Here is a 16377-nt window from a genome sequence, read left to right on the forward strand (position 1 = left end):
TTGTCCAAACCCAAAAGAATTAGGATTATTTAAATATATGTATTAAGAATAAATAAGATTTTCTTTTAATCATTCAGGTGTCATTTGAATAATATCTTAAATGTTATCATCTTTTTTAATAAAAATCTATAATCAATGTTTTGTTTAATATTTGTTTAAATATGTTTATGTCATTCTTTTATTTATAATATTGTTTATTATTATTTAAAATTTTCTATAAAAATCATAAAAACTTTATAAAATAAATAATGATTTTTTAAAATTAAACTAAGTAAACGTGTATTGTATGTTGCTTGCACCAGTATATGTACATTCCGAGAGATATATAGAAAGGAGGACAACAGCAATAGGTCGAGAATTTGTGAGACAGCAAATTTGCGCCATCAAAAGTACCCATATTGCGCCGGCATAGGTCAAAAACATTTCGTCGAGTCACCTTTCGTCGGCGCAATTTAGCGCTGGCAAAGGTTTCCGGTGACATTTCGTCGGCGATGTATTAACTGCGCCGGCAAAGTATGTTGTACCGGCGGTTTTAAATAACGCCGACAAAAGTCAACGCGCCAGCAAAAGTGCGTCGGATTATGCATTGACGGCTCTTTTTCACCGACGGTTGGACCACTTTCACCGGCAAACAATGTTGCCGATGAAAGTTGAATTGGTGGGACTTTTGTCGACGCTCTATAGAGTCCAACTTGATGAAAGTTGAATTGGTGGGACTTTTGTCGACGCTCTATAGAGTCCAACTTAATTGGGCGTGACTCTTGTGTTGGGCCAGTATTACTAACAATTTCAATAGTCTACCTTTTTGCAGCACTACTAGAAATATAGACTTTTACTTTAGCTTTTATGCTCAACATACGAAAAAACTAAAGTAAAAGACTTATTAAACTCTTTTACTTTGCTTTTGGATCTAGCGCTAAAAAAATAGATACTACTTCACTTTCTTAAAAAACGAAGTTAAAATTCAATGGGAAGAGGGCCACATTTGGTTGCACATGCCCACGACTTTATTTTGGAAGTAATAAGGTTGTAGAAAAAAGGTCAATCCAAACACGCCCTGTTGGTAGAAAGTTTAATTTACCGATGACTTTGCTCGGCACTTTCATGATCATTGACTTCTTAAAAAATGTGGACTTGGTACGTACTTTTATTACGTACCAAGAAAATTTATATTACTAATTAATAAGTTTGTTGACACATAAATGACCCTATAATTAATTTTATAGCTACGCAGTTTGGTCAATTTTAAGAGTGGTGTCATGTATGGTATATGGAATGAATCTACAAAGAAATTGAGATAGTGGAATGGGTCAACAAAGAAAGAAAGCACTACTATAGGACGTTTTCTGTCTATATAAGAAGATTTGCAATCGTAAAAGTAGATGATAAAGGTTTATAGTGAATGAGAAAAACAAGAGAAGAGTAACCCATTTTCCATTTATTCTTTTGGGTTTAAGAAATAATAGTCATATGCAAAGTGATCATGGGTTTATTTCCAATCGATAAGAGTTTACTTCGAGCAGGAGATCACGTTTACGGCTACAGAAACACGCACGTCTACACCCACCACGGTTAGTTTTAATTTATATATTCCTATATATAGCAGATGAATAATTTGTTAAATGCATGCTTTTTCCTTCAAAGATCGATACAAAAATAATAATAATAATTTTTGAGTGTTTATATAATGTGTAATAGTCAGAATATAGATTATTTTGTATTGGCCCGATAAAAGGTTTAACATCTATTCATGAGTAAATGATCTATTTATTCTCATCAATAAACAGGAATATATGTTGGAGATGATAGAGTGATTCATTTCACAAGCCCTGACTTCTCCAAATCACCAAACCATGTCACCAGCTGCGGAGACTGCAACTACGCTCCAACGAAGGACCGAGGAGTGGTCAAGTCCTGCCTTGACTGCTTCCTCAACGGCCACAGTCTCTATCTCTTCGACTATGGTGTCTCATCTTCGAGGTTTTTCTTCAATAGATCAGGAACATGCTCCACCGGCTCATGCATCTACTCCCCAGACGACGTCGTCCGACGCGCCGCCGATATCTTAAACTCCGACGAGGGTTTCGGCGATTACGACTTTTCTACGAGCAATTGTGAGACCTTCGCAGTGTACTGCAAGACTGGCAAACGTGTAAGCTTGCAAATCTTTTCTTGGAAAAATAAAGGAAAGACTGCGTTTGAAGATATGACTCGTCAGCCCCTTTCTGTGAAGAACACGGCTAAAACTGTGTTTAATGTGCTTGTGAAACAGAAGATTGATACGCTTCGATATGATATAAGAATGCATCAACAAGAATCTAATGGTGCAGACGAAGATCAACAAGAAAAAAAGGATGATGATGATGGTGACAAGATTCGAAGCGTACCTTTTCTACCTCTGTTCAACCCGTTACCTTGTCAGATGCCTTACATGCTCCCTCTATTTCTCATAATCTTATTAGTGTTGCCCATTTATGCAAAGATAGTTCTCATATTCTTATTAGTGTTGTCCGTTTATGCAAAGATAATCATGTCAAACATCATCACGATACTCAGAAAGTTCTTCACGGCCACCTAGTTGATGGTCTCTATCGACTGTCTCTCCCCACATCATCAACCCTTCTCTCCGTCACCGTCCAATTCTGTCTCTCCTCGACTCTTTCTCGCAAGACCTCTTTGTTGAAATATTAAACTTGATTTATTATTGTTAGTTTCTAGAATTTGCATGAATTTGGAGTTTCTAGAGTTTCCATGTATTTACTATAGTTTCTAGCTAGTGTCTTTGTGTGTATTTACTAGAAGTTGTTGGGTTTTTAGCATTCTAGAACTCCACTTTCTTAATTAGCATATGAGAATTATCTAGAATATTCTGCTAGCTAATAAATTGGACTTGGTCATTGTTCCTCTGTGATCACTAATCAAGTGTTGTGTACACATGGATCTTTGGGCAGCTTCCCCATGGTCTCTATTAATGGGTATAAATATTTTCTTCTGCTTATTGATGATTTTTCTCGCTATTCCTGGCTGTATCTCTTAAAATCTAAGGATGAATGTACTAATCTTTTTATTCAGTTTCATACTATGGTTATAACTCAATTTATTAATGTCTCTATACAAAAGGTCCAAGTAAACTACAAATTTTTTCAAAGAATTTTTTTTATTTTAACGGTTTTTTTTATTTTTGCCCGTTAATCTTAACGGAATAACCGAATATTTTTATATTTAACGGTAGATTGTAAACATGTCTTAAACTTAAATAAAATGAATAACTGAAGAAGTTAAAATAAGATATTTTTTAGATATTTTAAAATGATAACTATTTAAAAATAATAAAATCATATATTTTATAACTTAAATAAAATTTAATTAAACTTAAACTTAATACTATATTAAACATATAATATTTAATCTTTCGTTGTCAATGTCAAATTCAGAAAGCTAGAGAAAACATATACTTAAACAAAAATAAATGAATAAATTAAAATAGGATTTTTTAAAAATATTTTATGATAATTTAAATAATTAAATTGTATTTAATTAAAAATAATAAAGACATACATATTATTTTTTTCTTATAAATTTGTATGATAGTTTATTTTTTATCAAGTGATTGGAGCTCTTTTTCAACATCAAATTCACCAAAGGACATTGTGAGAATCATTAGAAACAAAAAATAGTTGATGCATATATTCCCAAAATTTTATTTTAAATATTATTTTATTCTTATATATATGTCATATAACCATGTAAATATATATCTATGTCAACGTTGTCTTTAGATTTCATATATGTAGAAATTATTGATATAAATATGTAAATATACTATAGAACTATAATTCATTCAATTATATATATATATATTTTAAAAACAGTAAATCAGTTTTTATTAAAATTATAAACAATTTTACAACTTTAAATCTAAGCAAACGTGCATTGCACGTTGCTTCTACCTAGGATATATATGTGTATATATACTAGATACAAGCAACATTTATATATGTAACGCCCTCGATAACCCAAGACCGTAACACTGTGTACTTTAAATAATGCTTAACTCGCTAAATGAGTCATTAGGTTATAAATGTGCATCTAAGTGTTATTAATAGGCCAGGGTGAAAATTTCGGTCAAAAGGAATGGATATATTTTAATAAAAATGTTGAATTGCACATGGGCGATAAAAGTGTTTTATAAAGTTATTTACAATCCAAAATGGTCATTACTGTATTAAAGTTACAACCCGCCAACCTAAGCGGCAAAAATAGGGTTAAACCCTACTTCCCCTGAGAAACACATTGGTCGTGGTGGTCAAGCAGCTGCATATGTACACATCGCCACCTAAACTCTCCACTCAAGGCTGTGTGTGTTTTTCTTTCCCTTTACCTGCACAACATAACACTCGTGAACCAAGGCTCAGCAAGAAAACTTATTACTGCATCTATACAGCATAAATAAATGATTATGGGGCTTGCAACCCTAATCAGATGGTGACTGATAATAAGTCTATCTCTGGGGTAGAGAAAAAATAACACTACAACAAAATAGAGGTTTTATGACTTTAATTGGGAGACATTGGAAGTCTACAATGTCTCCCACTTAGTGAGACGTTGTTGCTAGGGTCATTGTAGGTATATATCCCACGTCTCCCATTGGGAGACGTGCCTCACTTCCCACTGGGAGAGGTGGAAAGTCAAACGTTGACTTTCCACCTCTCCCATTGGGAGACGTGGGAAGTGACTCACCTCTCCCAATGGGAGACGTGGGAAGTCCCTAGGAGACATCCCACGTCTCCCATTGGGAGAGGTGAGTCATTTCCCACGTCTCCCAATGGGAGAGGTGGAAAGTCAACATTTGACTTTCCACCTCTCCCATTGGGAAACGTGGGAAGTCTCCCACCTCTCCCAATGGGAGACATTGAAAGTCTCCCACATTTAAAAAAAATAAATTAAATAAATTTATAATTAATATTATTTTAATTTGATTTAATAATTAATTAAATTGAAATAATATTAATTTAAATTGAAATTATTTTAATTTAAATTGAAATTATTTTAATCTAAATTGAAATTAATTTAATAATTAATTAAATTGAAATAATATTAATTTAAATTGAAATTATTTTAATCTAAATTTAAATTAATTAAATTGAAATAATATTAATTTAAATTGAAATAAAAAAATATATTTGTTAGATATATACAAGAAATACAATATTTGTTAGAAATATTCAAAATGAACAAATATTGCATTGTGTATGAAGAAAGAGTTAAAAAATTAAAAAAAAACCTATCAACGAGGTCGGTAACTTTGGATTATCGGCAACATATATGTCGCCCATTCTTGTCGCAACTCATCAATTTGTGCCTCTGTATATGATGTGCTTGTTAGCTGCAAGAAATATAAAGTAAAATATATTAATTAATTATTTGATTACATTTATAGTTTCAAAAATAATTTGTAAATTTTAATTAATAATACCGTTCTCAAGTAATGCCTGGGACTTGCATGTTCAATCAAGTAATGCCCGTTCTCAACTAATCGTTTATTATCCTAAATAATATCGGGCAGCATTTCCCCTATAATAGTGATCTAACCATCTGCATGTGAATAACAAAACAAACAATTCAAACAACATACAATAAGTTTCTTCCTTATAGAATGCCTATATAAAATTAATTGTTTATTATCCTAGATAAAATCGGGCAGCATTTCCCCTATAATAGTGACCTAACCATCTACATGTGAATAGCAAAACAAACAATTCAAACAACATACAATAAGTTTCTTCCTTATAGCTCCGCAGCACACAGTCAAATTTCTCAGAACCTACTTCACTAATACACACAAGTTCTCAACCTTCCGTTATCACCGCAGCACACAATTTTAATCTCAGAACCTACTTCACTATGGATGAATATTTAAGATATTCAAACTCTTCTAACATTTGTTTAATAATATTAAAAGTAGAAGTAAGAGAATATATATTTACCTCTTGCAATTAATAATTCAAAAGCTAGCAAAATTACTTCAAGTAGTAATCGAATTCGCTATTAAATTCACAAACCAATATAAATAAATTAATAAATAATAAATAAAATATCACTAAATATCTAGCAATATATAACTTATTATTATAATTTTAGAAACTTAATTACCTCAAATGTGTGATTGATAGATATAGAAGTTTTGATGCAAAGTACTCTCTAAAATCTCACCACCAAAATCACAACCTACGAAATTAAATTAATTAATATGTTAAACATTACTAAACAAATATCACTAAATTCCTAATAAGTAATTGATTGGTAAACAAATAAAAAAAAACTCCAATGAGCCACTAATTATAACCTAAACAAAAAATCAATAAAAAATTTCATAACCTAAAATCTCAATAATCAACAAAAACATAAATTTTTGCATATATTTATATTTTTTAAATTATTTAATAAATTTATTTTAACATAATAACTATATATATAACAAAATAGTTAGAATTTAAAAAAAAAAAAAGTTTAAATATACATACAAAAATATATCTAACGAAATAAATAATGATAAAAATTAAAAAAAATCATGAACATATATATTATAATGAAATATATACAATGTGATAGGTTAAATTAAAAAAAAACTATGAAATCTTAAATCTATAAAAAAACCTCCATAGAAAAACAAATAAATCTAACAATGTATAGAAAAAAATGCATAAAAATGTAAAATTAACACAAAATCATGTATATTACTCATCCTAATGCTAAGCCTATGATTTTTTATCAAAATAATTAACTAAAATTCATAAAAATTAAAAAAAACTAACCTTGAAAACCCTAAAATCGCAACCCCTTTCGTGCTCTCTGTTTGGTGTGCTCTCTCTGTTTGGTGTTATGAGGAAGAAGAAGACCCAAAATTCATTAAATGGCCAGGGGGACATCCAACGTCTCCCACTGGGAGACGTGGGACACGTGGCACGTCTCCCACTGGGAGACATTGAATGTATAGAGGGGTACATCCAACGTCTCCCATTGGGAGACGTGCCACGTGTCCCACGTCTCCCAGTGGGAGACGTTGGATGTACCCCTCTATACATTCAATGTCTCCCAGTGGGAGACGTGCCACGTGTCCCACGTCTCCCAGTGGGAGACATTAGATGTCCCCCTGGCCACTTCTCAACCTATTTCCAACGTCTTCCACCATTTTTAATGTCTTCCAATTGTAGTCATTAATAAAAACTTTCAATGTCTTACACCATTAGACATTTAAAACCCCTGATAAGTTTTAATGTCTTACACCAATGGTGTAAGACATTGTAGGGAGTCATTGTATGTCAAATTTGTTGTAGTGTAAGTCTCCCTAAATAAAAGACTAATAAGTCTCTCCCAAATTCATCTTAATTTTCAACACTCTCATGTGTCAATTCGGCACGTTGGACTAGGTCATCAATCCTATGTGATCACTAATCAAGTGTTGCGTACACAAGGATCTTTGGGCAGCTTCCCCATGGTCTCTATTAATGGATATAAATATTTTCTTCTACTTATTGATCATTTTTCTCGCTTTTCCTCACTGTATCTCTTAGAATCCAAGGATGAATGTGCTAATCTTTTTATTCAGTTTCATACTATGGTTAAAACTCATTTTATTAATGTCTCTATTCAAAAGGTCCAAACTGACCATGGTACAAAATTTCTTCCTCTTCTAAATTTATTTCTCCAACACGGGATTCATCATCAATTTTCCTGTCCATATACAGGACCACAACATGGGTCCAAACTTTGTGTATTCACTTTTTTCTTTCTAATTTGACATTTCTTTAAATAGTCGTTGTTTTGAGTGGTCCTCTTATTAATTAAGTTTATTAATGAAGAAAGAAATAATAATAAAAAAAAAAACTACCATGCTTGTTAATTGAATTTTTTTTATTTTAACGGCTTTTTATTTTTGCCCGTTAATCTTAACAGAATATTTTTATATTTAACGCTAGATTGTAAACATGACTTAAACTTAAATAAAATGAATAACTAAACAAGTTAAAATAAGATATTTTTTAGATATTTTAAAATGATAACTATTTAAAAATAATAAAATCATATATTTTATAACTTAAATAAAATTTAATTAAATTTAAACTTAATACTATATTAAACATATAATATATAATCTTTTGTTGCCATTGTCAAATTCAAAAACTGGAAAAAAACATAAACTTAAACAAAAATAAATGAATAAATTAAAATAGGATTTTTTTTTAAATATTTTATAATAATTTAAATCATTAAATCATATTTAATTAAAAATAATAAAGACATTCATATCATTTATTTTCTTATAAATTTGTGTGATAGTTTATCTTTTATCAAGTGATTGAAGCTCTTTTTCTTCATCAAATTCACCAAAGGACATTGTGAGATACATTATAAACAAAAAATAGTTGATGCATATATACAACTGTCTACACTATGATTTTTTTTTTCTTATTTTATTTATATTATTAATTTCTTTTTAAATATTATTTTATTTTATATATATGTCAGATAACCATGTAAATCTAACGTTGTGTTTAGATTTCATATATGTAGAAATTATTAATATAAATATGTATATATACTATATAACTATAATTCATTCAATTATATATATATATATTTTAAAAACAGTAAACTTGTTTTTATTAAAATTATAGACAATGTTTATAATTTTAAAACTAAACAAACGTGCATTGCACATTGCTTCTACCTAGGATATATATATATATATATACTAGATACTAGCAACGTTTATTTATGTAACCCCATAGATAACCCAAGACCGTCACACTGTGTACTTTAAATAATGCTTAACTCGCTAAACGAGTCATTAGGTTATAAATGTGCATCTAGGTATTATTAATAGGCCAGATTGAAAATTTCGGTCTAAAAGAATGGATATATTTTAATTAAAACGTTAAATTTTACATACAATCTTGATACCCCATGTTTACTTTGACTCGGTAAACCTAGCTATACTAATTGATTAGTCACCAATGAATCAATCAACAAGTAGTTTCTACCTATAAAGTCCTCAAATGTTGATGACATGATGAAATGATCAATACATAAATGTCAATTTCCATGTGATTATCAGTTAATGCACTTTCAAAGTTCCCTAAGTACGTAAAACACGTTTCAACAACTACTTTCAAGACCTCTTACTACTCTAATAACTTATCAGCACTTAATTAAGCTGGGGCCATGTGCATACTTGTGTTATGATGAGTATGTCAAATTAAGTATTATTTTCTTTAAGAAATTAATGTCATCAAGTTGATATTTTCAATCATCTCTTAATTAATTAAGATATGAAAAAATTGTATTATGAAAATTAAGGCCAAAGACCAGGAATTATATATGTGAGGATTGCGACTTCTCTCATGCTTATTTGTTCTAAATTTTCTATTAAAAAAAATGCTCATTTTTAATAGGGAATATAACCATTTGATACTTTATATTTTATCGAAATACAATCTTGATACCCCATGTTTTTAATAATGCTCATATGGTACTCTGTAGTTTGAAATTGTATATAATAGCTACCCTGGACTCAAATGTCAACAATAAAATTTTATCAATGTGACCAAATTATCATCAATAATATGCAATTAGGCAATTAAATATGAATTTGAAACTCATATAATTGAAGACAGCTTTGTTATATTGATAAATTTAAGTCTAGGGTGCCAAATATGTATGATTTCAAATTAAAAGACAGCAAATGTGTATTATTGAAAATATAGGGTACTAAATATATATTTCGATAAAACAAAGGGTAGCAAATGAGTATTTACCAGTTTTAGTATGGAAATATATTGTATTCTTGTATTTTTAATGAAACTTTTTCTATTGTACTTCAATTGGGACTTGTGCAAAATTTTACACTTGTATTTATATACTAGATACAAGCAACGTGCAATATGCACGTTTGTTTAGTTTTATTTATAGAATTTATTAATTATTTTTATTAAATGTATATTAATATCATATAAATTTCAAATAAATATCATATTTTAATTACATAATTTATTTATTTATGTTTAAGTTTATGTTTGTTCTAGTTTTTAAATTTGGGAGTGGCAACAATAGATTATATATTATATGTTTAATGTAATATTAAATATTATACGTGGATTTTAAATTTAAGTTTCTTGCTATTTTTTTTAAAACCAATTTGTTGTTAATTGACAATAGATTATATTATATGTTTAATATGGTATTATTCTAATAAGTAAGGTTAAGTTTATTAGATTTTATTTAATTTATAAAATGTACGATTTTTTTTTTTTTTAAATAATTATCATTGTAAAATATTTCAAAAATATCTTATTTTAATTTGTTTAATTATTTATTATTTTTAAATAATTATCACTGTAAAATATCTAAAAAATATTCCATTTTAATTTGTTTAATTATTTATTATTTGTAAATAATTATCATTGTAAAATATCTCAAAAATATCTATTTTAATTTTTTAAATATTTATTTTATTTTATTTAAGTTTAAGTGTTTACAAACTACCGTTAAATATAAGAATATTCTGTTAAATACAAGAATATTTCGTTAAAGTTAAGATTAAAAAAATAAAAAACCGTTAAAATAAAAATATTTCCGTTATCTACACACTTATCATATAGAAGAGATGGTTTAATTACTAAAATATCATTATGCCTATAATAATAAATCTATAAATGTAATGAGTGGGGTGTTAAGTATGTGTTGCAAAAGAGAACAAAAAAGGAGATTAATTCATGAATAAATACAGCCAACGTATTTGCGGGGCATAAATTTATTTCTTTATTATTTAAGAATATTCTATAATAATATAATTTATTATTTCTTTTATGCTTTATTTTATTATAGTGACATATATGGAGAATTTATTATGAGAGGAAATGTAATGGAAAATTGTTATATTTTATAATAAAATCTTTGAGAGAGAGTCTATTTTATAGTTATATGTCTCTATATGATTTACATAAATTAAATTTCAAAAGCAGCAGCTTAACTCCTATAAATATAATAAATGATTTTTATTTATATATTTATTATGGTCAATCTCAACCCAAATATGTATTTTAAAATAAAAAAAAAAAACAATGCCTGAAATGAATAAATTAATATGTAAAAGAAGAAGAAGAAACAGCCAATTTAAAATTAATTTAGTTATAAATAATCTAGGACACAAAGTCCACCTGACAACTCAAATGGGCCCTATTAATTCTAAAATATTAAAAGCAACATTAACCATATATGTGTGTGTTTTTCTTATCATTGGTAGAAAAGTTATTAAAACCCGCTATTTAATATTTTAATATTTTAAGGTATCTACTACTAAATGAGGTGACACTCTATGTTTGGTTAACAATACCTCATAATACTTATTAAATTGAAATGTGTGAGACTCTATATTAGATTACACCAATATATAAGAATATGACATCTTCTTGTGGTGTTGGGCATCCACATAAACTCTCAACACAGAGAGAGAGAGAGAGAGAGAGAAATGGGAATAATATCAAACAGCATCAAAAGAAGCCAGCTCCGGCCAGGAGAAAAGCAGACACATACTCCCACCACGGTACCAAATCATATTGTGATGTATGTTATGAATACAACAATGTTTCTTCAGTTCAATATATATTATTTTCTTACGATCTGATCATATATATATACACCATGCATGAGTGTTACTACGTATACTTATATGCATTATGTATGGAAAATATAATTGTAGGAATTTACATTGGAGAAGACAGAGTAATCCAATTCACAAGAACAAAAGAAAGCAAAATCTCAAAATTCATACTAAGAAAATCCTGTGAAAAGTGTAAGTACAACCCACGTAGGGACAAAGGAGTGGTGAAGACCTGTGTTGACTGCTTTCTAAAGAAACATAGGCTCTTTCGATGTGAATACAATGTCTCCATGATTCAGTGTCTCGTCAAAAAGTCAGGTTCATGCATCACAGATCTTCCAACACTCCTGAGAAGGTGATTCAACTCGCCACCGCAATGTATGATAAAGAAGGAAAAAAGTTTGGAGAATATCACCCTATCGAGAACAACTGTGAGTCCTTTGCTTTCTACTGCACAACAAACTATCGTAAGAGCATTCAAGGAAATGCTTTCAAAGCTCTAGTTGAGACTGTTTATCAAACGGCCACCAGTGGTGAACATGATTCTATTAGAGCCATTACTGAGTCTTTTATAAGAAATTTCTTTACGAATAAAGCCCAAAGAATCAATGATCAAGGGAAGACAGGTGAGACAAGTGAGGAGGAAGATGAAGTGGAAGATGAGGATTGAATGATCGATCTGCACCAACATTGGGCCTTGTCCAAACCCAAAAGAATTAGGATTATTTAAATATATGTATTAAGAATAAATAAGATTTTCTTTTAATCATTCAGGTGTCATTTGAATAATATCTTAAATGTTATCATCTTTTTTAATAAAAATCTATAATCAATGTTTTGTTTAATATTTGTTTAAATATGTTTATGTCATTCTTTTATTTATAATATTGTTTATTATTATTTAAAATTTTCTATAAAAATCATAAAAACTTTATAAAATAAATAATGATTTTTTAAAATTAAACTAAGTAAACGTGTATTGTATGTTGCTTGCACCAGTATATGTACATTCCGAGAGATATATAGAAAGGAGGACAACAGCAATAGGTCGAGAATTTGTGAGACAGCAAATTTGCGCCATCAAAAGTACCCATATTGCGCCGGCATAGGTCAAAAACATTTCGTCGAGTCACCTTTCGTCGGCGCAATTTAGCGCTGGCAAAGGTTTCCGGTGACATTTCGTCGGCGATGTATTAACTGCGCCGGCAAAGTATGTTGTACCGGCGGTTTTAAATAACGCCGACAAAAGTCAACGCGCCAGCAAAAGTGCGTCGGATTATGCATTGACGGCTCTTTTTCACCGACGGTTGGACCACTTTCACCGGCAAACAATGTTGCCGATGAAAGTTGAATTGGTGGGACTTTTGTCGACGCTCTATAGAGTCCAACTTAATTGGGCGTGACTCTTGTGTTGGGCCAGTATTACTAACAATTTCAATAGTCTACCTTTTTGCAGCACTACTAGAAATATAGACTTTTACTTTAGCTTTTATGCTCAACATACGAAAAAACTAAAGTAAAAGACTTATTAAACTCTTTTACTTTGCTTTTGGATCTAGCGCTAAAAAAATAGATACTACTTCACTTTCTTAAAAAACGAAGTTAAAATTCAATGGGAAGAGGGCCACATTTGGTTGCACATGCCCACGACTTTATTTTGGAAGTAATAAGGTTGTAGAAAAAAGGTCAATCCAAACACGCCCTGTTGGTAGAAAGTTTAATTTACCGATGACTTTGCTCGGCACTTTCATGATCATTGACTTCTTAAAAAATGTGGACTTGGTACGTACTTTTATTACGTACCAAGAAAATTTATATTACTAATTAATAAGTTTGTTGACACATAAATGACCCTATAATTAATTTTATAGCTACGCAGTTTGGTCAATTTTAAGAGTGGTGTCATGTATGGTATATGGAATGAATCTACAAAGAAATTGAGATAGTGGAATGGGTCAACAAAGAAAGAAAGCACTACTATAGGACGTTTTCTGTCTATATAAGAAGATTTGCAATCGTAAAAGTAGATGATAAAGGTTTATAGTGAATGAGAAAAACAAGAGAAGAGTAACCCATTTTCCATTTATTCTTTTGGGTTTAAGAAATAATAGTCATATGCAAAGTGATCATGGGTTTATTTCCAATCGATAAGAGTTTACTTCGAGCAGGAGATCACGTTTACGGCTACAGAAACACGCACGTCTACACCCACCACGGTTAGTTTTAATTTATATATTCCTATATATAGCAGATGAATAATTTGTTAAATGCATGCTTTTTCCTTCAAAGATCGATACAAAAATAATAATAATAATTTTTGAGTGTTTATATAATGTGTAATAGTCAGAATATAGATTATTTTGTATTGGCCCGATAAAAGGTTTAACATCTATTCATGAGTAAATGATCTATTTATTCTCATCAATAAACAGGAATATATGTTGGAGATGATAGAGTGATTCATTTCACAAGCCCTGACTTCTCCAAATCACCAAACCATGTCACCAGCTGCGGAGACTGCAACTACGCTCCAACGAAGGACCGAGGAGTGGTCAAGTCCTGCCTTGACTGCTTCCTCAACGGCCACAGTCTCTATCTCTTCGACTATGGTGTCTCATCTTCGAGGTTTTTCTTCAATAGATCAGGAACATGCTCCACCGGCTCATGCATCTACTCCCCAGACGACGTCGTCCGACGCGCCGCCGATATCTTAAACTCCGACGAGGGTTTCGGCGATTACGACTTTTCTACGAGCAATTGTGAGACCTTCGCAGTGTACTGCAAGACTGGCAAACGTGTAAGCTTGCAAATCTTTTCTTGGAAAAATAAAGGAAAGACTGCGTTTGAAGATATGACTCGTCAGCCCCTTTCTGTGAAGAACACGGCTAAAACTGTGTTTAATGTGCTTGTGAAACAGAAGATTGATACGCTTCGATATGATATAAGAATGCATCAACAAGAATCTAATGGTGCAGACGAAGATCAACAAGAAAAAAAGGATGATGATGATGGTGACAAGATTCGAAGCGTACCTTTTCTACCTCTGTTCAACCCGTTACCTTGTCAGATGCCTTACATGCTCCCTCTATTTCTCATAATCTTATTAGTGTTGCCCATTTATGCAAAGATAGTTCTCATATTCTTATTAGTGTTGTCCGTTTATGCAAAGATAATCATGTCAAACATCATCACGATACTCAGAAAGTTCTTCACGGCCACCTAGTTGATGGTCTCTATCGACTGTCTCTCCCCACATCATCAACCCTTCTCTCCGTCACCGTCCAATTCTGTCTCTCCTCGACTCTTTCTCGCAAGACCTCTTTGTTGAAATATTAAACTTGATTTATTATTGTTAGTTTCTAGAATTTGCATGAATTTGGAGTTTCTAGAGTTTCCATGTATTTACTATAGTTTCTAGCTAGTGTCTTTGTGTGTATTTACTAGAAGTTGTTGGGTTTTTAGCATTCTAGAACTCCACTTTCTTAATTAGCATATGAGAATTATCTAGAATATTCTGCTAGCTAATAAATTGGACTTGGTCATTGTTCCTCTGTGATCACTAATCAAGTGTTGTGTACACATGGATCTTTGGGCAGCTTCCCCATGGTCTCTATTAATGGGTATAAATATTTTCTTCTGCTTATTGATGATTTTTCTCGCTATTCCTCGCTGTATCTCTTAAAATCTAAGGATGAATGTACTAATCTTTTTATTCAGTTTCATACTATGGTTATAACTCAATTTATTAATGTCTCTATACAAAAGGTCCAAGTAAACTACAAAATTTTTCAAAGAATTTTTTTTATTTTAACGGTTTTTTTTATTTTTGCCCGTTAATCTTAACGGAATAACCGAATATTTTTATATTTAACGGTAGATTGTAAACATGTCTTAAACTTAAATAAAATGAATAACTGAACAAGTTAAAATAAGATATTTTTTAGATATTTTAAAATGATAACTATTTAAAAATAATAAAATCATATATTTTATAACTTAAATAAAATTTAATTAAACTTAAACTTAATACTATATTAAACATATAATATTTAATCTTTCGTTGTCAATGTCAAATTCAGAAAGCTAGAGAAAACATATACTTAAACAAAAATAAATGAATAAATTAAAATAGGATTTTTTAAAAATATTTTATGATAATTTAAATAATTAAATTGTATTTAATTAAAAATAATAAAGACATACATATTATTTTTTTCTTATAAATTTGTATGATAGTTTATTTTTTATCAAGTGATTGGAGCTCTTTTTCAACATCAAATTCACCAAAGGACATTGTGAGAATCATTAGAAACAAAAAATAGTTGATGCATATATTCCCAAAATTTTATTTTAAATATTATTTTATTCTTATATATATGTCATATAACCATGTAAATATATATCTATGTCAACGTTGTCTTTAGATTTCATATATGTAGAAATTATTGATATAAATATGTAAATATACTATAGAACTATAATTCATTCAATTATATATATATATATTTTAAAAACAGTAAACCAGTTTTTATTAAAATTATAAACAATTTTACAACTTTAAATCTAAGCAAACGTGCATTGCACGTTGCTTCTACCTAGGATATATATGTGTATATATACTAGATACAAGCAACATTTATATATGTAACGCCCTCGATAACCCAAGACCGTAACACTGTGTACTTTAAATAATGCTTAACTCGCTAAATGAGTCA

General features: G+C 30.0%; 2 protein-coding genes and 1 long non-coding RNA gene across 3 annotated transcripts; 2 read left to right on the forward strand and 1 right to left on the reverse strand.

The window, feature by feature from the left end:
• The first annotated feature begins 1321 nt into the window (after positions 1-1321).
• Positions 1322-2998, forward strand: LOC133811169 (uncharacterized). Its single transcript, XM_062246148.1, has 2 exons — positions 1322-1571; positions 1788-2998. Exons 1-2 carry the CDS (start codon positions 1484-1486, stop codon positions 2576-2578), a joined length of 879 nt encoding a protein of 292 aa, XP_062102132.1. The 5' UTR covers positions 1322-1483; the 3' UTR covers positions 2579-2998.
• Positions 2999-5696: 2698 nt separating this feature from the next.
• On the reverse strand, positions 5697-6948 carry LOC133811174 (uncharacterized). Its single transcript, XR_009882772.1, has 3 exons — positions 6816-6948; positions 6154-6228; positions 5697-5733 (listed from the first exon to the last, which is right to left on the reverse strand). It is a non-coding gene; the product is annotated as an uncharacterized LOC133811174 (long non-coding RNA).
• A 6680-nt stretch (positions 6949-13628) lies between these two features.
• LOC133811171 (uncharacterized) lies at positions 13629-15305 on the forward strand. Its single transcript, XM_062246150.1, has 2 exons — positions 13629-13878; positions 14095-15305. Exons 1-2 carry the CDS (start codon positions 13791-13793, stop codon positions 14883-14885), a joined length of 879 nt encoding a protein of 292 aa, XP_062102134.1. The 5' UTR covers positions 13629-13790; the 3' UTR covers positions 14886-15305.
• The last annotated feature ends 1072 nt before the right edge of the window (positions 15306-16377 follow it).

The sequence above is a fragment of the Humulus lupulus genome, unplaced genomic scaffold, assembly GCF_963169125.1.
Source record: "Humulus lupulus unplaced genomic scaffold, drHumLupu1.1 SCAFFOLD_127, whole genome shotgun sequence".
NCBI lineage: Eukaryota > Viridiplantae > Streptophyta > Magnoliopsida > Rosales > Cannabaceae > Humulus > Humulus lupulus.